Below are 22,603 nucleotides of genomic sequence, written 5' to 3'. Positions count from 1 at the left end.
ATATAGGGAAACATTCTTCAGATTTTCAGTATCAGCACATAGCTAGGGAATAGAATAAGTTTGGGACAAAGTTTGACAGTCTCTCTTGAACCAATTATTTTGTTAACTTTCAACAATTACTTGAAACGATGGGAAGAGAAATAAATGAACTCCATATGCCCTGGCAACTAGGAAACCAAATGACTGGTACGGACTAATGCAATTTAAATCCATCTTCAATATGTCCTGTAACAAGAGTGTTCCCTTCAACTTTACTGTGGAATGCATTTCAAATCTACTGATTGTTAGATTTAATACAGTTTCTTGGAATTTCTCCAAATAATAGCCATTAGAAAAGCTGTGTTTCACTAGTTTGTTCTTCTAGTGACCCATGCTTGCTTAACATTTTGGCATAATTTCAAACACCTAAAGTACATTTATTTTGGTATGATTAAATAGTATATAATTAATGATTCACTATGAAACTATTTGCTACTACTTGAGGTGCCATTTTGTGCCATAGATCTGCCCTTAATCACTTTCCCTAAGTAAGCTAGAACTTCCAATCCATGTTACAAAAAATGAACTCTTTTCTAACCATCTCCTGACATTTATAAACTATAGAGTGGTCTGGCTCCAATTAAAAATCCATCTCCAGCACCAAGCCTTAAGAATCCTTAGCAGTAAGTTTTTCAAAGCTGGATGTACACACACAACTCGTCTGTTAACTATTTTCAAGATCCCCCACCGTTCCCCAACAATAAAGAGTTCAACTGGTATATTCCCTCCTAGTTTTTGTTTGTTTGTTTGTTTGTTTGTTTTTGGGGGGGCGGGGGCTGCAGGGAAGAGAGGGCTTCCCTTCAACTCAGATCCTGCTGCAGGAAGGAGCAGCTTGCAAATTTATAACTGGGGTTTGAGTAACAATAACCCAGTATAATTTTTAAAATCTTCTCAAAAGGTTTGAGTTACAACTCTAAGAAACCAGAATATTGTGTGTGCACATGCACATTGATATGTATATACATATATCAATCATATAGTATATTATGTATATGGATTTGTGGCACATTTCCTAATATGTTTTCAATTAGTAATTGAACATAATTACATCCCATTCATAATGTGGTTGAAATACCAACATATCACTAGGACCTGAATAATCTCAGAGTGACTGCTCAAGCATTTTATTTACAAGAAAATACAATACAGACAGAAAAGATACTGATATCCAATAGCTAGAGTAAGGAGATTTGGCCGTTTTCTTGTAGAAGAAGCAAATAAGCAATATATAGTAACAATTTAAAACGTCAGAACTTAGTCTTGAAGAGAAAAAAAAAAACAAACAAAAAAAAAACTGTACATCCTTTCTTGATGAGTTTTGCCAGGTTTTCACAGAACATGAATCAAGAAAAGTTCCTCAAGTTGTATGTACAATGGCAATTAGTAGATAGTTGATGAAACTTCTATATGGTCTGTGAACATTTTATCACAAAGATCAGGTGGCATGTTTAAATGGTGAACCGGACTTCTATTTAAAATAATTCAAATTATTAAAAGTAAAGAGAGGATTTAAAATAAAGGTCTTCACTGAAATAATACCAAAAGCTTTAGGCAAAAGCACAATGAAAATTTAAGAAAAAGACTGCATGATTTAGAAGAGATGCAGATAGTTTAGGTCTTTTTTATCTTTAAAAAGACACGTTAAAGTCTGAGCACTTACTGAATCAACCTGCCATATAATAACAGTTGTGTCCTTTGATCCCGTTGCTAGTTTAGTTCCATCATTAGAGAATTTACAGAACCATACTTCATTACAGTGTTCTGTAAGTATTTGCTGTGTGTAACATGGGAACTGTTTCCTGAAACAAAGCAAAAAACAAACCATAGGGTTTGTTAAACACAATCTGATAAGCAATTGGTAAAAACTAATTATAAAAGTAAAGATTTCTGCAGTTAACATGCATTTCAAAAGACAGGATCGTCTTCAAATCTCATTATGAACATTAGCTAGACAGTATCGGTCACTAGGTATTGGTGATTTAAAAAAAAAAATCATTAATTAAAGATACCCTCTTAAATGACTCAAAAACATTAAGATGTGAATATAGGCAATCTACTAAGTCACAAGATCTTACTGTTACCCTCAGACTTCCTGCCCCATTACTTCCAATTGTTTGTTACACTCACTGTGTTTCAGATTAAAATTATAAGATCTTCAGGACACTAACTGGATCTTCCTAAAGTTTTGTAGGATATAGAACAGTCAGGCACCAATCTGATTGGGCCTCTGGACACTAGTGTAATAAAAGTTAAGGTTAATAAATTAACAATTTACAGGACTTTCCACTTTAGCTATTTCTGGCAACTCCACAGACATGATTAATTACGTGCTAAAAAGGAGTAATGGAAATACTAACTTTTACAAGATCATTTTCAAGAAATGAAACTCATTAATTTCCTGTAATTTAGATTTTTGTTATAGTGTTTATCACTGTGGTATTTTGTTACTCTGCAAACTACATTCAAACACCGCCCCACTTCTGAGCAAACAAAAACAGAACAGTAAGCTATTTCAACAGCAACTAATATCCTTTCCCCCCCCAATTATGTGCCAAAGAAGATCCTACCATCAAAACGTTAAATTCATGCAGAAAAATGGAGAGCAGTTCAGTTATGTTTGCAGCTCACCAACTGGCACTAAGTAGTTATACAGTGTTTGAAATCACCTGGCTGATTGTGTGTGTTATTTATGTTACAATAGCTTCTAGAGATGCCAATGTGCAAGACATTGTACAGACACAAGACAGTCTCTGCCTCACACAGCTTACAAGTTAACTGGAGCAGGAGACATCTTGTGTGTGTGTGTGTATTTGTACAGTGCTTGGCACAAAGGGGTCCTGATCCATAACTGGGGGAGCTACTGTAATAAATTAATACACTTTAGGGTAAAACTAGTTATAAAACATAGTTACAAATCTTATCTTACACTCAATACTGACAAATTCATGACACAAGTGACTGTCCTAAAATAAGTTCTCTCTCTTTGTTCAATAATTATTGGTAAGAGTCAGTGAGGTAATTAAGCCAATCCTGCAAAAAAGTACTACACATTTATTTAGTATGCCAAAGATGTGGAAATCCTTTCAAGATACTCTCTGTGCTTTCTTTAAGTAGCAAGACACTCTTGTATTGCACTACTCAGAGCAGCAAGCAATAGCCCCAAAATCAGAAAAACATAAGGCAGGGAAACACCACCCCTCCCCCCCCTTATAATTAGTTATAACTGAAAAGAATTGGAGGCATGCCTCCATAGTCATGGTTTTGTGGTTTTTAAGAATGGGTAAATAGAAAATCAGCCTAATTCCAATATGTTTTGAGGGGTTACACAGTATTTTCAAATGGCATTACTGTAATTAACAGTACTTAACTGTTTCTAGACGATCAAGAGGTTTGTGATCTTAGGACTGTGTAAACTGAATTTGATACACAGTGGTTACAGGAAGACTTGTTTTAAGCATAATTTGTTATTAATGTTTACTACCGCTCTGCCAATTCTAATACTGTACTTGTAAATCTGCTGTCCCATTTTTTAAAAATGGGACACTTAAAAATGCACAAAGACATTTAGTGTAAGAACATATAAATATCAATTTAATGAATGAAAGTCATGGTACACAAGCATCATTTATAGCAGCACACCTGCCTGTCACTGACATGGATTCAAGGAGTCCATGCAAGTAACTTACATTGATGCAAGGAAACAAGGAGAGAAAAGAGAGAGAGAGAAAAGAGAGAGAGAGAGACTTTCCTCACCCAACTAATGAAGCAAGTTGCTCAGTAAATTGTACTTCACAGATACAGTGAAGTATGTATTAAACAGGTACTCAACCACTGTTCTTTTCAGAAAATGTGGAACAGAACAGAACTTGATATTTTTGGATGGTCACAAGACAAGATGTTGGTTAAGAAGGACAGTTGTTTGAACAGATTTTGTTTTGTTTAGTTAACTAAGTACTCATGCTCAACCATACTTCTCTACATTTCTGCTTACGCAAAAGTCCTTCATTACTTATCTGCTCAGTATAGCGCACTTAAACTTTAGGCCTGGTCCATACTAAAAAGTTAGGTCGATCCAGCTACATTGATTAGGGGTGTGAAAAATCCACAACCCTAAGTGATGTAGTTAAGTTTTTGGCATAGACAAAAGAGTTCTTCTGTCAACCTAGCTATTGCCTCTCAGGGAGGTGGACTATCTGTGTCACTGTAGCATTTCAAGTGTAGACAAGCCCTTAATGCAAGGGTACTCTATTTTTTGTCAAGATCCAAATTTCTCGGTCAAGGTATAATCAAGGTCCAGACTCCAGAGAAATTATTGTTGTGGTTTTTTTTTTTTTTTTTTTTTTAAATAAAGTAAATAAAAAAAAGTCAGGGTCCATTCAAAAGCTTCTGGTGATCCGGATTTGGCCCACTGTCTACTTATTGACTACCTCTGCCTTAGTTTCCTTATGCTTTATTCCACACCATGTCAACAACACGGTTCATCAGTTACTGTGTTTTCACAAGTTTAGAATTCTAAATTTAATCCTTTAAAAACAGACCAAAAGAACTAAATTAAAATTACTGGAATAATAATTTAACAAAAATGTGAAAGTGAATTTGTTTACAATGAAAACATTGATTAATAAACAGACACCATCAAGACTGACAGTGTTGCTAACCCAATATCTGCAAGAGGCAATGTTCACTTTGCTCCCAAAACCTTCAGTGTTTAAATAAAAGTCATCTTCCTATGCATAATCCTACAACCACAAACTGAAGCGGTAGGAGAGGAGAACCAGCTAAGTACGTTGACTTCACTTTCTAGTTCTCAAAAAAAAAGGGGGGGGGGGGGGGGGAAGAGTTAAAATTGGATTGATTATAAAACAAAAGGATGCGGTAAAGGGTCCCCCACCTGCCCCCAATTAAGTTCTCCATTATCACAGGGCCAGTAATGTGAAAAAGCTTCACCCTCCACTCTGAGCACCCTCTCCCTCATTCCACCTCCTGAGAAGCAACAATCCTGTCTGTTTAGCTCAATATTGTATCTGTTCGTGTGATATAAGCATGCCTGATTCCAATATTGCCAGAAATCCATACAGATTAACTCCATTTAAAAAAAAAAAAAAAAAAAAATCGAAGTGGAAATAACCAATAGACTATCCTATCAATTTTAACATTACCCAAGTTTCATTGTCTTTTTAAACTATTAGATTACTGTTACTTTAATTCTATCAATTTGTTTACACAATTAAAAAGGCCTAAAAACAAAATCCAGAATCTGGCTTCCACTGTCTTTAACTCACCTCATTATGCCCAAGCATTGCAGCATGTACGGCGCACCACATACTGATCTCAGACCCCTGCAATAGGTAGGTACAATAGGTTGAGTTGAGGACAGAGTGGAAGCCTTTGTTTTGAAGTGTCTTCTTTTGGGGATGGGGGGGAGGGGAAGGGGAAGAAAGGGGGTACATGAGACTATGGTTTAATTGATATATACATATACACACACACCCAATATGCAAGTCTGGGTGTGGAGGATACAAAATTAGAAAGAGATAAAAGTTTGACCTACATGGGCATATATTTACTATGGGTGGGGTCTAGACAAGCCCAGACTTGTTACATTTGGCCCTCATCAAATATTATTGTATTATTTTATATAACTACATCTTAAAGGAGTTTCAATTGTATTGATCTCTCTTGTTAGCTGGATGCAAACACAGCATTAACACACTTCTAGACTGGCAGTAAGTATTAAAAAGCAATACGGTACACAATTTATTACTGCCCTAATGTTAAGAATCCTTTCTGAAGTACAAGGACCCCAATTCCTACATACACTAAAGAAAAGCTTCAAACCACTTGTTATTCCCCAGAATTGAAATGAAGTGAGATGGCCAAAAGTTCACACAAGAAAGGAATTTAAGGTGTTGTGGCAGTTAAAAGCACAAGACTACAAAAGTCTAAAGCCAGAACAATTACTTTAACATATGGTTATAAGTATTAGGAAATCTTCACTTTAAAAATAGATACCAAATAGTCTAAAGTTAAAAATCCCATGTGGTTGGAGATATTGGCAATTTTTAGAGACAAAACAGAATTACAAGGGAGACCTGAGAAGTTAGTAGTAGCTCACTATAGTAAGCATTTAATATGAAGAAAATCTTCATTATGAGCCAAAGAATTCAACTGCTGCTCCAACCACCAAAAATATAAAACACCATCCCCCTTTCTCGTGCTACTTCAGTGTCCGGCAACTTGTGGCCTTACCCCCTAATTATACCTTAGAAATATCTACAAGCTTTGTCTTTGCATTCATGTCACTTCTGCTAGATCCCTGAGGAGCTTTGGTTGTCTGAAAAAAAATACTCAAAACACAGCAATTGTTTCTCTGTGTGCATAATATACCAGCATTGAGTTACTTCCTCCCTGGAGCCTGCACAAGTTTCACAACATTTTAAATTTCTAAGCAACACCAATGTTACTCTAGTTTTAAGAAATTCCTTTATTATCTAAACAATCAATGATTTTGTGTACATGTGAAACTTGCACTCTTATATGTAAGAGTTATGAAATTTGGATGTTTTCTTACAAAACAAACTTTGCCAAATTTAAAGACATGTATTTGTGTGTTCTGTCTTACTCAGTTTGCATTACACATTTTTTAGCTATGACCAAGAATTAGAGTGTAGAATGCATTGTGTGTTATTTAACTTCAACTTCTAAAATGTAACAGCATTAAAGACTAAATCTGGAATATGACCTTGAACAGTAAACGTAGATTTACCTTACGCATCCAAGAAGTTTGAAGACAAAGAATGGGTAGTAACAATTCGATAGCCATTAGACACTGACAGAATAGCAAGAAGTAGCAAGTCTGTGCACCTAGATTAAGGCTAAATCCTCGATACATACACCCATCTCATTAAACAGTAAGTTTCATTCCCTCAAGGAGAAGTAGCCAGACATCAAGAAGCATTTTCATACATGTTCAGTAGTTTGTCTGCACAAACAGTTAAAGTTAATCAACTAAATGGGCCTGGCTTTTCCCAGTCTACTCCAGCATGTTCCAATTTGAAACAACTGTCCTACGATTCAAAGGAACAATATTGTGTAAGTGGATTGTGTTATATATTTAAAAATAAAAATACCGCTGTAAATTTTAAAAGTAGAAAAAGAAATTCTTACCTACTACAAACATGGTCTATAAGCAGTGACACAGAATCTAGACTGTTATCTAGTTTGGTATTATGATAGAGGCATCGGTCTCGTTGTAGCTCCACAGCCTGACGTAGTAGATTCTGTAAACGCCTTGGGGGAAGCATCACTGACGGCGGCAGGTATGCTTTAAAAAAAAAAAAAAAAAAAAAAAAAAATTACAAATGAACATTTTATCTTTACTGAATAAAAACCCATAAAGGAGTTATAAATTAAAGAAATCCAACCTACTGCTCAACTTGTTGGTTTATAACTGTGTAACTGAGGACCCAAAGATGAACTCAGATTCACTGATGTTTTCAAACAGAACTATACTTTTTTAGCTTTCTGTTGCTTTTGATCAGCACAAGTTCCATTTATACAAAGTAGACTGCTGCATGCTGATTTTAACTGTAAAATCCTCAACTGCGAGACTCCACTAGACCACTTTTTGTGCTCACTATGAGGAATTCCCAATTAAAAGGCAACACTATGTTAGTACTGCTATTAATGGAGCAGTAGAGTCCACCACATTATAGCAGTGCTTTCCAACCTCTTTTCATTTGCAGACTCCTCAAAAATTTCAAATGGGAGTGCGACCCCTTTGGAAGTCTTTTGACAGTCTGCAGACCCCCCCAGGAGGTCTGCGGACCCCAGGTTGAAAACCATTGTATTATAGGATAGGCCTATAGAATTGAAATGAGATACCACATGCCCTAGGATCAGACAGTCAATATCAAGAGCAGCTGCAATACATCCAACATGTTGGCCTATCACAAGTGACATGGAAGAAGCAAACTAACAGTCAGAGCAGATAGCAGTGAAAACAATTCATATACTTTCTACATATAGCAGAGGCACTGAGAACTGAAAGCTGTTATTACAAACAGCTAGGGGCAGCATAAGATTGAGAGTCACAAGACCTAAGACCCACAAAAATCACTAAGTCATTCCCATTAACCAGAATTATCTTCCCCATAAAGCACCAGTCACTGATAGTAAGTGTAATTAAAATCACTTTCCTCGAAAAAGTTACCCTATTAACTGGGATGTACTAGAAAAATATTTGGGGTGGATTTAGAAAAATCTATTTAAATGCTGAACATTAAACATCTTACTCTGGAGTTTGTCCAAAAGTTTAGATCTGGAAGCTGTTCCTTTTCCTTCCCATTCTGCTTTTGCACGCAAGTCTTCTGCATGACTACACATCAGATACCTGTAAAAACAAAGTGAATGAACACATCGTATTATGGTCTAAACCTTTTGGAATTTGTTTTCAATTGTAAGGATGATATATATGGAGATGTTCCTGTTTACAATTCATATTTAAGTGGAGTGGGGTAAAAGGGGCTCTAAGAAGAGACCTCTGTTTTGGGACCTCTCTCTCCCATCAGCTTATTACAGCTAGAATGTATTGATCTTCAGGACACACAGAACAGTCACTCCTGACCAACTTGCACTCAAGTAAAAGCTTGGGCAAATGTATGAGGAGTCAAAGACTAGATTGGGGCAAATTAAAGGGGACAATGATGCTTTATTTTGTAAGCAATATATTTCATTTCCCCCCCATGCAGATTAACCCAAAGGCTTATGAATTTCAATACAAAAACCCCAGCTCAGTGACTCAGAAGTTTACATCAAGTTAGACTAGTCAATGATGGCACAAAATATACCTAGATGTAAACAAAATTTACTATGCTAACTGATCCCAGTGTGTTTGAGGTATACATATGTGTTTCAAGCTGCATCATACTAAACTTCTAAATTTCTAGCATAATAGCACTGTCAATGATACCAACACTGCCAGGCTCTGCAATTTGTTCCTTGGGATGGTAATGATACAATGCATTAGTAAGATTTATTGTTGGAGTCTGGGTGATGGACAATAGCCATTTGCTCTAGAAGTTCCCTTTTGCTTTGTCACTAACTAGAAAGCTTTAAGGAGAGAAGGTACCAATGCAAGGTAATGGATAAGAAACAAAACAGATCTTGTTTAGACTGGTCTTCAGGAGAGAGGAAAAAAAAGGAGACTGTGCACATGCTGCACTCCCCCTCCACCCCCAAGAAAAAACAAAAACAAAAAAAACCCAACCCCTACCAACTTGAGAATTACTCAGCTATAGGAAAAGAGACTGAACATGTTTCCTTTAAAGGACTGAAATTATGTCCTTATCAGTTTAGGTTCTGATACCATGAAGGCAGTATATATAAACACTTATTTTGGATGAATGAGGTATGATATGAATCATGATACAACAATACTGTCAGTATAATAAATTTCTTCCCCTTGCCATTTTAAATAGTAGTGATCACCAACAGCATAAATCATTCCGATTTTTAAAACAAGTTAGTACTAAAGATTGAAGAAGGAGGGGAGAGATAAAAGACCCTGCTTCTGCAATGGAGTTTCCCCCACTGACTTCAATAGGAGTGGGACTGGGTCCAAAAGGGAGAATAGTGCTTCATTTTTACCAACACATTATTTTACTTATTCCACATGATTCAAGTGCACTTTTAATGTTATGAAGAGAGGGCTCAGGAAATATTGACCAACACTTGTTTCCATTGAAATACACAATCCCTCAGGATATTCTGTAGAACTAGCTGTTCAAGCTTAAACACCCTTACCCACTGAGGACATGAATGCGATCCGTATTGTATTTCAGTGGTGTCAGTTCACAGCGTAGAACCTGAAGTGCCTCCAGGACCTTGCCATCCTCCAGGTATTCCAGGTACTTCTGCTGTAGCAGCAAGAACTTCATCCTCTGACATGACAGAAAGCAGCAGTCAGGGGAAAAAGGTTGACTGAAGTTTCAGAAAATGTTTGAGCCTAAACAGAACAGTAGAAACCATTCTACTATACCCTTCAGAAATACAGCTACATGTAACGTATCATTACTTCTGGCTGGTCTTTCAGTACAATTGTGGAAGTTATGTTAGAAGTGACCAAAAAAATCTTTTCCACCTGCCTACTGGAGCCCTGAATATCCTCTTCCCCACTCCTCACACCCCTTCTAATTCTCTCTATTCTGAACCCATATTCCTTTCAGTTGCTATCCTTCAAACCAGGACTAGATGGGATTCCTTCAATCTCATGCTCAATCTTAAAACAAACAAAAAAGTATGCTGCATGCTTGTACAGAGCATGACCAGTAGGTCAGCAAGTCAACCCCCTAACTGGTTTTATACAGATTATGTAGGAACTCACCAAGGGATTCTCTCTATAGTTGTATAAGATGCTGTAGCAACATATTAACACTGCAACTAGGCAAAACAAGGCACCATGCAAACTAAACTTGTTTTCCAGAAGCATTAACACTGCCATCTTCTTTTTACAGAAAGCGGAGCGATATAGCTCCCCACATTTAGGGCTCACTTAGCCTATACTCATTTCTCATAAGCATTCACTTCTATTAGAATTCCAATGTGACCTTCACACATTCTCACATTTCTCATCAATAGCCATGATTCTAACTTTGTTAACATATTCATGGACACAAAATGAAGGAAGGCATTCAGTTCCACATTTAAAATCTGGAGCCCCCAAAATTTCTTAACATGCTTATCCTTAAGATGAAAGTGAGACAGTTTAGTTGCTTCTGCTGTACATAAACATAACCACTTGGTGTATGCATTTTTTGTCTGTCTTCACTACTGCTGCTAGTGGTTATCGCCGTGAGAAAAGACACACCCCAGGCCTTCAACAAGTAGAGGCGTAAGAGGAAAACCTGAGAATATATCTAGAGTGAAACAAAATTAAATTAAAGTGATGTGCTATGCTTTCCCCCCTCTCTATAGAAACTGAATGACATGCAAGACAGATCATAAATACACATAAATATTTGATCACCACTTTTCCCCATGTGAGTCCAGCAGATCCCAAAGACCATCAGCTTCTCATATTAGTGCATTAAGGGCATTATATAATTTTGAGCAAGGTGCTAGCCTCTTCAAATCAAGACACTTAAATATGAAACATTTGTTATGCCTTAACTTTACATGATTTACTGCATGTTGTTCATTTTTGCACTTCATCTTGGATAGGGTAGCTACACTGTCCTATTTGATCAATTTCGTTTAATTCTGTTTTTCCATACAATAACTCAATGTTGAAGTGTTCTGAGCTGCTAACAATATTTAAATAACTAGAACTTAATTGAAAAGAGATATACAGAGTAATTTTTGTAAATTAAGAAAAATCCTAAATTTTAAGATTAAAGAAAGTCTCAAGTAATTTAGCCTGTCTCTTGATTTGAGGTTTACTCAATTTAACATTTGACAGACTATGTCAGACATATTTTAAAAGAACATTAATTAGCTCTCATTCATGTGGTTTAAGTTATATAGTACTGTCATCACAATGGCATGGAGAAAGATACTCTACGACAGTGAGTCTCATAAAAATCTCATTCCTGCTACGCATTTGACTAGATGAGAGATACAGATCTTAAATATTTTATCTAGTAGTGGTTCTGACTGATGCTTTGAGGGAATTTAAAACATTTAGGTAAAATATTTGTTTTCCTTCAAGTGGAATGCATTCCAGATTGATTATGAATACAGCCTATGAGGACTACACTTCATTAAAACACTGAGTGCAACAGACCTTCTGTAACTCTTGAGAACAAAACGCACGTATCAAATTTTCATGTACATGAAAGAAAACTGCTGACTTATTGTATAGCTTTCAGAAGTATATGAAGTTACCTAGATATGCATCACTGTATAGATATTTGTAGCTAATTTCATACTATAGCATCTTAGTTTTCCAGTACTCTGATGTCCTGTAGGGGATAGGTCAGAACCCCCTTTATATTATTCTCCCTCTCATTGCACAGATATTCAGTTTGTTTGTATTCGGCGTGAAGGGTGAAGAGGAGGCCCATTAGAGAAGAGAGTATCTGCACAATTTTTACAGGTATAATGTTGCAGATTTTGGGGTGACGAGTCATTAGAAGTAAGCATTCCCCTTTTAATACTTCCCATCCACTTATTAGGAAAGTGGAGGGGTTGATTCCTCACGGTAGGTGATCACCACATAACCCCAAACTTCAGTGTTTTTTTAAAAACTTTGTTTTCTCAGTTCTTATCCAGAACTTGTGTTGAATATTCTTCAATTCTCCCTGCATATCTCCTAGACAATATTTTGTTTCTTATGTATCCATCCATTCACTTTTTCTTGATTTCCCTTATCTGCATGGTGATAACCACGTCATCCAATTACTACCTCTACCTGGCATAATGGTTCTAAAAGAAGAGGTAATGAAAGCCATTTCTGTGGAGGAAGAAAAGAAAAGGAAAAAAAATAAAATGTTTTTGTTGTTGTTGTGCCAATATCAGCAATTTAATGGAAATCCCTGTAAAAGTAAACCAGAGGCACTGTCTCCATGACTCATTTTATCCACACTAGTACAAGAAGCATGTCAAAATTGACCGACGTTGAGCCCTGATATTGTGTATAGCAACCAAGGCAGAGTACTGTTGCCAAGACAGCTGAATATGTACATTCTCAGTTAGTTCAGAGCATTTTTTTTTTTTTTTTTTTTTATTAAAGGAAAATAAGTCATTAACTCCATGAGTCCTAGGCATACTACTGAAAAGGACATCTCTTAGAATGATAGAGCACCAGAGTTTTCATACATGGAGACACAGTACATATACTAAATGCTAAAAATATTTTATTCATAACAGAGAGTTGGAACAAAAATGTTGAATGGATTTAATTACAACTAATGTCCCTATCAAGGCCCAGAGAACATTTTGCCTACAGTTTAATCACAACCTTTTTTTTGTTGGTTCATGAATGAATTTTTGTCCAAAAAACCCTACTAAGTTATTTGATGCGATGTAGAACTAAATTTCAGATTTAAGTGGCAGTGTCCCAAATAATGAGCAATTAGCTGTAGAGACCCTTTACACTAAGGGTCATGGATCCTATACCCCAGTTATTTTTAAAGGTATTTTCTTACCTTATGTCAGGCAATTCAGCTTTTCCTGTGCCTGAATCAGCTTTTCTGCAACCAGCACTTCTTGTGACAAGTTCTATCTTCAACTTTTTTTTCTCATCTCTTCCCCCTACCCTTTTCCTAATTTCCCCTTCTGCTGCTACCACCATCTAATACTAGTAGAGCTGATAATTGCCTCTAGTGTCAGATGCCAGCTTCCTCCACTGGACAGCAGGGTGTGACATAATTAACAGTAAAATTGGCTCAACAGTTCAATGTTAAAATGACCCTACATAAAGAATTGCTAGGGTCTAAGTTTTGAGCAGGGTTGACCAAAAATCAGGATTGAAAAAAGTTGTGGTTTTTAAGTGTTTATATTGTCAGTGCTTAAACTATAAAATGGGACGAAAGCGGATGGTTTGCACTTGTTTCTTTAGCTTCTAGTTATATAAAAATTCTATATAAAATATGAACTTTAGAATTTTCTCCTAAAATACTCATCAAAGCTGAAAAAGCAAAGTCCAGGGCCTCATCAACATCCTTACTGTGAAAACACCGCAAACCCGATAAGCAAATACAAGCAACACCATCTTTTGATATTCTGAATGTCCTCAAATTGAATCAAGAAAATTGAAGTGTTTTGATTTGTATTTGTGGTTTGAAGTCAATGGAATGTGTGTTCCTATTTAGAAACTTTAGTTTTCCAAAAATAAAAGCCTAAAGTGACTTGTATATATAAAAAACAAGTTCATAACAATTTTATTAGTATATTGAAAATCTAAATAACTTTTCATTGTTAACAAAACGAAATTGCTTTCAAGTGACAAACATTGTCACTAAGAGAAGTTTAATGAAAATATAATTTTAGCCTCCTAATGCTGCAACTTTCATGTACATGGTTAGCATAAATAGTCCTGCTGAAGTCAATGAGCATATTTATGTGAGTAAAGTTGTGTCTGATTTGCAGAATCAGGGCCTTAACGTTCAATATTTTGTTTCTCCACCTATGGCAGTTTTGTAAAAATTGAACAAGATACTCTAATAGTCTGCATCTGACGAAGTGGGTATTCACCCACGAAAGCTTATGCTCCAACACATCTGTTAGTCTTAAAGGTGCCACAGGACTCTCTGTTGCTTTTTACAGATCCAGACTAACACGGCTACCCCTCTGATACTCTACTAACAGTAGCATTTAACAATAGCACAATTTTTTCAAGCTAGTTTAACAAAACCTCAACCCAATTTAAATTTTTTTTTTTTTTTTTTATTTGTCACTTTATTTACGTCAGCAAAGTAAGTTATTCCAGGCTGGCTTGGATCTCTGCTCTCCTGTCCACCGGGAGGCTGTGCTCGCCATTCCTGGGACAGAAACTCTTATGCTGTTGTTGAGTAGCCTCCTCTAGGCAAGCCAGCACAGACATTGGCTGAAACTAGAGGAAGCTGCATCTAGCCATTCTCTGGGCTTGTCTTCACTACCCGCCTGGATCGGCGGGTAGAAATCGATCTCTCAGGGATCGAATTATCGCATCTCATCGGGACACGACAATCGATCCCCGAATCGACGTGCGTATTCCACCAGCGGAGGTAGGAGTAAGCGCCGTCGACGGGGGAGCCGCGGCGGTCGATTTGCCGCCGTCCTCACAGCGGGGTAAGTCAGCTCGGATACGTCGAATTCAGCTACGCTATTCGCGTAGCTGAATTCGACGTATCTTAAATCTATCCCCCCCCAAGTGTAGACCTAGCCTCTTTTAGGTAACCAGGTACAAGGCCTCTGAGTGAGAGCATAAGGAAAAATTAGAGGATCCTGGAGTGTATCCTCTTCCAATAAGGAATCATTACATCTTTTAGGGCTTCTCTACACAGCAAATTACTTCTGATTAACCTCCATGTGTGGACACTCTAATTCCACATGGAGTTAGTAAAGAATAGTTAATCTGCTCTTAATTCACACCCTAGTTTATTCCAGATCAATTTTCATGTGTAGACAAGCCTTTAGCTGATACCATAGAGTTAGGAAACCTGAGAGCTCCCAGTTGGAATTCAAATGATCATTGAACAAAACTGCATGTAGAAGTGCTATTTCTCTTAAAAGCGTGATGGTCAAGTTCACCTAGCTAGGATGAATACCATTATTTGACAGAACAGCCCCAAATCAAGTGTAGACAAGTGAAATTTCACTTGGAAATCACAAGTGCACTGACAAATGCTGGCCTGGGCAAAAAACCAAAGTGGATATCCTTACGTTTTTTTGAACACACCACCTAACAGCAGAAGAAAGTTTTGGTTTTCATGTTTGGCCCACTACTCTGGATAAGGCTTTCCTCTGACACCTCAGCCAATTGCATCCCCCATACAACGTTACACGAAGTACAGTCATGGCTAGCCACATTACTCAACAGTAGTACAGGGCACAATTGCCTTTCAGTGGTGTTTACAAAGGAACTGAGAGGGGAGACTACTTTTCATTTTCAGCTCAGGCCAGATGCAGCAGCTGTTTAATGAATCCCCAGTTTTAAACTTAGATTAGTAGTTTGTACCTTAATATGCAGTACTTATAGCACTTTCATCTGTAGATCTCAAAGCACTTTGTGGGCAGCTTATGCTCATTTTCACAGACAGAATTTATAATACAAGTGCAATACAACTTTATGTTTACATAGCTCGTTTTGATCAGAAGTTGTGAAAGCAGTTTGATATCCAGATCATCCTTGACCAAGTCACATTAAAAGTAAGATTCCCTAGCCTATTAAAGCTTTCAGTAAAATGTCAGTAAGATTGACTTTTTACATACACACACCCACACCCACTCAACTTCAGATACATGGAGGTCAAACTGCCAGATTGAGATTCAGAAACCCAAACCCGTATGATCTTGGTTCATAAAACACAAACAGCATTTCTTCCCCTAAAGAATATGGCTATTTACTGCACTTATTCTACTAAGTGCTGTTCAACATCAGCTGAATGAACACATTTTTTTTTAATCAAAAATTATGATAAAGTTTGACTTTAAAATAGAAACCAGAAGCATAGTGCCTCTAGAACATCATATAAAGTTGCCAAAAATAAGTGTACATTGAATTGAGTGGTTTTACTTTTATAACCACAGGGTGGAAATAGATGAAGTGCAGGCATTAGTAAGATTACTAGTGATTAAAAAAAATAAAATCTGAATTATTTAACTCCGCACAACCAGTAGGGCCATGAGTGGGAGAAAGATAACCCCGCCCCTTAAAATAAATAGAAGTGCCTACATCATCACTGATGGTGCAAAACCCAGAGATATAATCATCTTTTATTAGATCTGATTATGCTCTATAGATAGTCTGAGCTGTGACAAAAAAATTCTTCTTTATCTAGTGAGCTTTCCTTTTCCAGTTGCTACTTATTGCTCTAAATTGGGCTGAAATCTTGCAATAACCATAAAATAATTCAGACAAATATCTTCCAAATCAGCATTTAAAAAAAAAAAAAAACACCACACACACCCCCTGACAGGTCACCTCTATAAGTTTATTAATAGCTTTAAAAAAAATTCATATACTAAAACATCTGACTCTAAAGATATGGATGATAAAACCGATAAAGTCCTATCCCCTCACCTTACATCTTTAATTTATTTTCTTACTGCTGTACATGTGGCAGACTTGTTTTTAAAATAAAAATCAGTATTTGTTTTTTTTTTTTTATTCATCAGACTCAGTTTAGATGAACAAAATACACTTTACAGCATCGATCTAGTTTAGATAAGTGGAGTCTGAAAACAAAATTCACATTTCTGTAAGTTTTACTCAGTTGGAGTACATTTTCCCAAGGTTAGGGTTTACGTAGCCATTTATATTTTGGATTCGCTAAAAGCAAATCGTCCCCTTGTTTTCCTCTTTTGCCAAATTAACCTATTGTGACAAGTACAAAAAAAACCTTATAGTTTGACAATTTTTTCATAAATTAGAATGGACAGCACCATTTTGAATGGAATAGGGAAAATGCATATCCCCAAAAAGTTACAACTCTGATAACATTTGCTTTAATAGATGCTATGCTCTTATGTATGTAACAGGCTACCGAATTCTCACTCCTCACGAGACACTGAAAATGTACACATTATTTTGGTATATTCTGTTTGGATAGTCTTTCCTGACCCAGGTCTTTTTCCCTGCTGTCTTTTAAAAAGCTTGCCTTCCAATATTAGCCTGCCAAGCAAAAAATAGGAACTAGAACTATAGCTTCATAGAAAAGACTTTGGAGGGGTTAAACATTCACACAATTACAGAACAAGATGTAACTTCTTTCAGGCAGCCTCTGATGTTTTGTTAAACATCTGTTTTTCCTACTTCACTTCCTGTTCTCTCTCTCTTCCCCTCCCCCACCAGGCAGGAAACTCTCCTCCTGACAACAAAATGAATCAGCTAGAAGTAAAAAGCTAAGCAGCCATCAGCTGATTCCTCATTGTTTACAGCCACAGGCACTTCAAAAAGCAGTGCTACTTTTTTCTCCCCAAATGACTACAAAACAACACTGAATAGCTAATGTCCAATTAACTTCAGTAAACGTTTAACATAGTAAAATAAGATGTCTGAAGAAAGACAAGGGCTGTATGTAACCATTTTGATCCTGGGTCATAGAAATAAACCCAGAAACACTTTGTATGTCAACAAAGTCCACAAAGTTACTGAAACCACATATATTAAAACCAAACAAGTTGTACCTCTGTCAAGTCACAGGATCTAAACCCTAGCATGAAACGAATGAACATAAATTACCAGACTGGTCTGCTTTAAAAATAATTTAAAAGAGGACAAAGCTCTACAAAAATTCCAGAGTGACACACACACATTTGTTCTTTAAAAGCCACCTAGAAAAGCAACAGTATTGTTCATTTTCTATATCAGCCACTATATTCCCATGACATTCTATTGCAGTATGCAAACCCCCACAGTACCTAGGTATTCTACATTGTACCTAAGCTTCGTTCTTTAAGACAGCATTAAAAAAAAAATCAGCTATTTCAAACTCAGAAGCACTTTTAGAATTTCTTTAAAGTAACTGAATTAATTGGTTTCAACTGAAGTTATCCAATTATGGATTTTAAATTAGATATACAGATTACACAAGTTGTATTCTGATCATGAAGACAGACTTTAATAAATTTACACATTCAATGCACTGAGTATTGGTCTTAATATTTTTAGGCTTCCTCTCTCAAATACTACACAATGACAGGAGACCAAATTAGTATTGTGCTTGGGATAGCAAGCTGCTTACTAAAATAAATACAGATGCCAACATTAACTCTGAAGTAGGTACAAAAAAAGTGTATTACTACAATTATTCCCAACTACATCTGAAACAATTCAAAATGTGTCTCTTACCACAATTGCATGAGGAGAATGCACCAAAGGCTTAAGTTCATTCAAGTCGTTCTCAGCCTGCAAAAATTGGTATAAAAAAGAAACATAAGCTTGAAGAATCATGAAATGCATTTCACATACTATAAATTTAACAGCAGTTATGCAGTCCTATATGCCCCACATACATTACCTTATCCCATTCTCCTTCCATGACATGATTGCGGAATTTGGTAGCAGAAGGATGTTCTAAGCGACATCCTGACTCTTGCATGAGAAGATCAACAGTCTGGCTGCAGGAGAGATACAGTGTAAAAAAAACCTGACCAATTTTACTCTTAAAATGCACCACCCACTGCAATAAGTCTGCTATAGTTAAAAACTGACTTTTTAGGAAGAAAAGAGTTATAACCAGATTCAGAAAAATGTGAAGAGATAAGTATTCCAATCACTCAAGACTCTTGATAGACAGCTTTCTATATCCACAAGAGTGGTTGATTGGTTTGAAAACTTGCATGAAGTGCCAAGATGGTCTTCTTTGACTAACCAATCATCTCAGACAGGCATGTCCAGATAGAAATAAACCAGTTTCTAGCAGCAAGTTGTCTGCACGGAGGAAAAAATAGGTTATAAACATTAGATGTGCCTCTATAACCACCAGTAGCGAATGGGTATAAAGGGCTGCCACTGCTCTGTATTAAGATGTCTGCAGAGATAGCCCTAGCTTTTGTTCATGTCAGCACTTTAAAAGGCTGGTTCCTTAAAATAAAAAATAAGCAAACTCACTAGCTTGTAACCCTCCCCCTTTTATGCTAAAAATAACATATTTACTGTGGTGTAGCCTATAAACAGTCACAAGCTGTCTCCTGCTGTGGAGAATCTGCCTCCTTTGTCAGTGGTGTGTTTTATTTTATGTACTAAGTTCATTAGACTCAATCCAGCCCCACAATAGTTTGCCATCTCTCCTTTGGTACTTCCCTTGTAGCTTTATTTTCTGGGGCATCAGCTATAGGACCCCTCCCAAAATCTCAGTATCCACCTAGTTGCTGTTACGTTTTATTTAGAAAAGGGGGAGGGTGGTGTTTGTAAAATCCAGATGGTTCATCTCTCTGTATTTTATTTCTATTTCCCCTCCCTCCACTGCATACTCACCCAAAAATACTGCAGTGCTCTGAGCCACAGAAGAATCAACATATTTGTAATTTTAATTTTTTCAGTCTATAGATAGGAGTATTTTCAAAAGCTATTAGACATATGGCCAAACCAAACCTACAAAAGCTTTCATCCAATTACATGAACGCAGGCTTTGCAGTCAGAATCCTAAATGCTGGTTTAATTCTTTGGTTGGTTTGTTTACAATTAACCAATGAGCTCTTAAGACTTAAACAAAACAAAAAACCTCCAAGCGTCCAGGCTCCATTATGTTCACCAGATCACTTCTCCCCCACTATCACATTTTTATTGATCTGACTTTAGTGGTATGTGATTGGGCTTTCATAATGTCATCTTTGGCAGAGGAAGCTCTACCTGTCCCCTACCACGGTTCAGAGACACAGTCTGTCTCGAATGTACAAAGCTGGTTGGAAGAGCCTTAAAGACAGGTCCCTCACGTCATTATTTTCAACACATCAGGTCTGCCCCACAGCTCCCCTTCATATACACTTATTGATCTCTCTTTATAATGGGATATCAAGCTGTGACAAGGTAGTGTGTGGGAGAAGGCGGCCCCTTTCCTCCCCTCCACAGTCCAAATCTTACGTATGTGGGTCATAAACAGATTTGTTGGTCTGTCTCCCATGGGCACAAATGGTGCCCTAAAATAGAACAAGTCTCCCAGCACCATTATTTTCCCCGGCCCACTCCTGCACCAAGCCAGCCCCCTCCCCCACTTTTGACTCCTCTCTCCTTATCGATGTGCAATTCAATTACATCAGTGCGGATCTACAGTAGAGGAGGGGCCCGGGGCCCCCCATCCCCACCTAGCCTCCCTCCTGGTCCCTATGGAGGGGGAAGCGGGGGTCTCATAGCACCGCTAGAGGGGAAAGGAAGGAAAACGGGCCCTCGCCGTGTGGGGCCCCCTTACCCCAGCGCAGGCCTGCCGCGCAGGGTCCCCCCCCCGCCCTATGGGGGAGGAGGGGGTCGGTCTCCCCTCCGAGGGCGCGGGCACTTACTTGAGGCCCAGCCCGTGGAGGTGCTGCCCGATGAGCCGGATCACGTCCTCGTCGGACTGCGAGAGCCGCTTCTTCTTCTTCAGGGCGCTGCCGCCGCCTCCCCCCAGCTCCGCGGCGGCCGAGCCGGGCCCCCCGGCGGCCGGGACCCCGTTGTTGACGCTCAGGCCGCCGGGGCTGCTGTTGCCGCCGCTGCTATTGGCCGCGGAGGCGGAGGGCAGCAGCCCGTTGGCGTGAGCCAGCTGCTCCCCGGCGGCCGAGCCCGACGAGGCCTCGCCGTTCTGGGCGCCCAAGCAGCCCAGCTCCGGGCCCGCCGGCCCCTGCGGCGGCGGCTGCTGCTGGCCTCCTCCTGCCCCGTTGGCCTGCATGGCGCTGCTGCTGCTGCTGCCTCTGAGCGGGGCGGCAGGGGGGGCGAGCCCGGCGGAGAGCGAGGGGGACTGGGACGAGGTGAGGCCTGCTCTGCCCGCGGAAGCCCCGGGCTCGCCTGCTCCCTCCGCCGCCGCCGGGGAGGCCCGGGCTTTCTTCCGCGGGGGCGGGGAGGCTCCGCCGGTGTCCGAGTCGGAGGAGGAGGAAGCGGAGGCCAGAGTTTCCTCGCCGAGAGCGGCCGTGGTGGGAAGCCGGGGGGGCGAGGAAGGGAGGCGGGGGGCGAGGGGAGGAGGAGCGGGGCCCTGTCCCCCCCGGGGTCCCGGAGGCAGCGCCGCCCCACTCTGGGCTCCCGCTTGTTATTGCTGCCGCTGCCCGGAGCCCCCGCCCGGCCGCCCCAGGCGCCCGGCCTGCTCCGTGCTGCTGGGTTTGTCACTTCTCTGCCCAGCTGCAGCCTAATGGAGTCCGGGCCGGGACGTCACAGGAAATTCCTATACTGCCCCCTACACCCACTTCCGCCGCCCGGAGCGGGTATGGAGCCTATGGGGCAGGGGGCAGAGAAGAGCGGGGCTTCACCCTCCTTGTGCAGCGCCAGGGGAAGGGGGGATGGCACAGACCCAGAGGGGGCTCTGCCACACACCTGTCTAGCTGCCTCCCACCCAGCCCTGTGTGCCTACCTAACATGTCTCTGTATACAGACTATGTACATGTGTCCTGAGCTGTAATACATATGGACAGACTATATATAGGTGTGTATTCATCTGTAGGCAAGTGTGCAAATACACACACACACACATAGATAGATGATGATATACATACACATATATATATATAGAGAGAGAGAGATGATATACATACACACACACACACACACATATAGATATAGATATATAGATGATACACACACACACACACCCCCCAACATAAAAATATGCTAAAAGAACACTATTAAGGTTGCCAGGTGATCACTCAAAAGTTAAATACCAGAGTTAAAGTGAAACCCTAATTTGGCCCCCTTGTGCCTGTGCATTAGGAGATAATCTTTAATTGCATGATCCCATAGTATTTTTTCCACAGAAGCCTACTGCCTATACTGCATGGTATAGATATTGCTCACTTAATGAACAGCTAATCAATATTTTTTCTCCTCATTGTTTAATAACATACTAGTCAAACCCTGCTCTGAATACAGAATTATTAATTTTTCATGGGCTTTATCATATGAATTTATTTTCACAACATCCCTGTGAGGTGAGGATATTATTATCCCCATTTTACAGATGGGCTACCGAGACACAGAGATAAAAGTAAAAAGTTCCCAGCAAGTTTGGATGCCAAACAGATACCTAGGACATAATTTTGCAGAGTACATATCATTACATAGCACTTTATGTGTTCAAAGCACAGGTCCATTAACTTCATTTGTAGCTGTGACTGCTCAGCAATTTTGCAAATCTGACCCCAGGATCTCAGGTTGAGCACACCCAGAAAATGAGGAATATAGAGTAGTGACCACATCTGAAAAAAATTAGTTTCAAGTGACTTGTCTAGCATCACAGAGGAA

At 38.9% G+C, this 22,603-nt stretch overlaps 1 protein-coding gene across 3 annotated transcripts in view; it reads right to left on the bottom strand.

The window, feature by feature from the left end:
• The window catches only part of WDR26 (WD repeat domain 26), a 41,345-nt gene extending 19,845 nt beyond the window's left edge, over positions 1 to 21,500 (bottom strand). Inside the window, exons 1-8 of one of the 3 annotated variants that reach the window (XM_024209254.3) lie at positions 20,680 to 21,500; positions 18,702 to 18,801; positions 18,533 to 18,589; positions 9,844 to 9,980; positions 8,334 to 8,431; positions 7,207 to 7,363; positions 5,322 to 5,444; positions 1,700 to 1,838 (exon numbers count right to left, since the gene is read on the bottom strand). In XM_024209254.3, the coding sequence (XP_024065022.1) occupies positions 1,700 to 1,838; positions 5,322 to 5,444; positions 7,207 to 7,363; positions 8,334 to 8,431; positions 9,844 to 9,980; positions 18,533 to 18,589; positions 18,702 to 18,801; positions 20,680 to 21,044 (1,176 nt within the window). In that variant the 5' untranslated portion in view covers positions 21,045 to 21,500. The remainder of the gene's footprint in view (positions 1 to 1,699; positions 1,839 to 5,321; positions 5,445 to 7,206; positions 7,364 to 8,333; positions 8,432 to 9,843; positions 9,981 to 18,532; positions 18,590 to 18,701; positions 18,802 to 20,679) is intronic. The other 2 variants (XM_024209255.3, XM_024209256.3) reach the window with 2 other exon arrangements.
• Between the last annotated feature and the right edge of the window lie 1,103 nt (positions 21,501 to 22,603).

Source organism: Terrapene carolina, unplaced genomic scaffold, assembly GCF_002925995.2.
Source record: "Terrapene carolina triunguis isolate 2854851 unplaced genomic scaffold, T_m_triunguis-2.0 Scaffold406, whole genome shotgun sequence".
Lineage (NCBI taxonomy): Eukaryota > Metazoa > Chordata > Testudines > Emydidae > Terrapene > Terrapene triunguis.
Note: the sequence above shows the minus strand (reverse complement) of the source record. Positions and strands in the feature narration are given on the sequence as shown.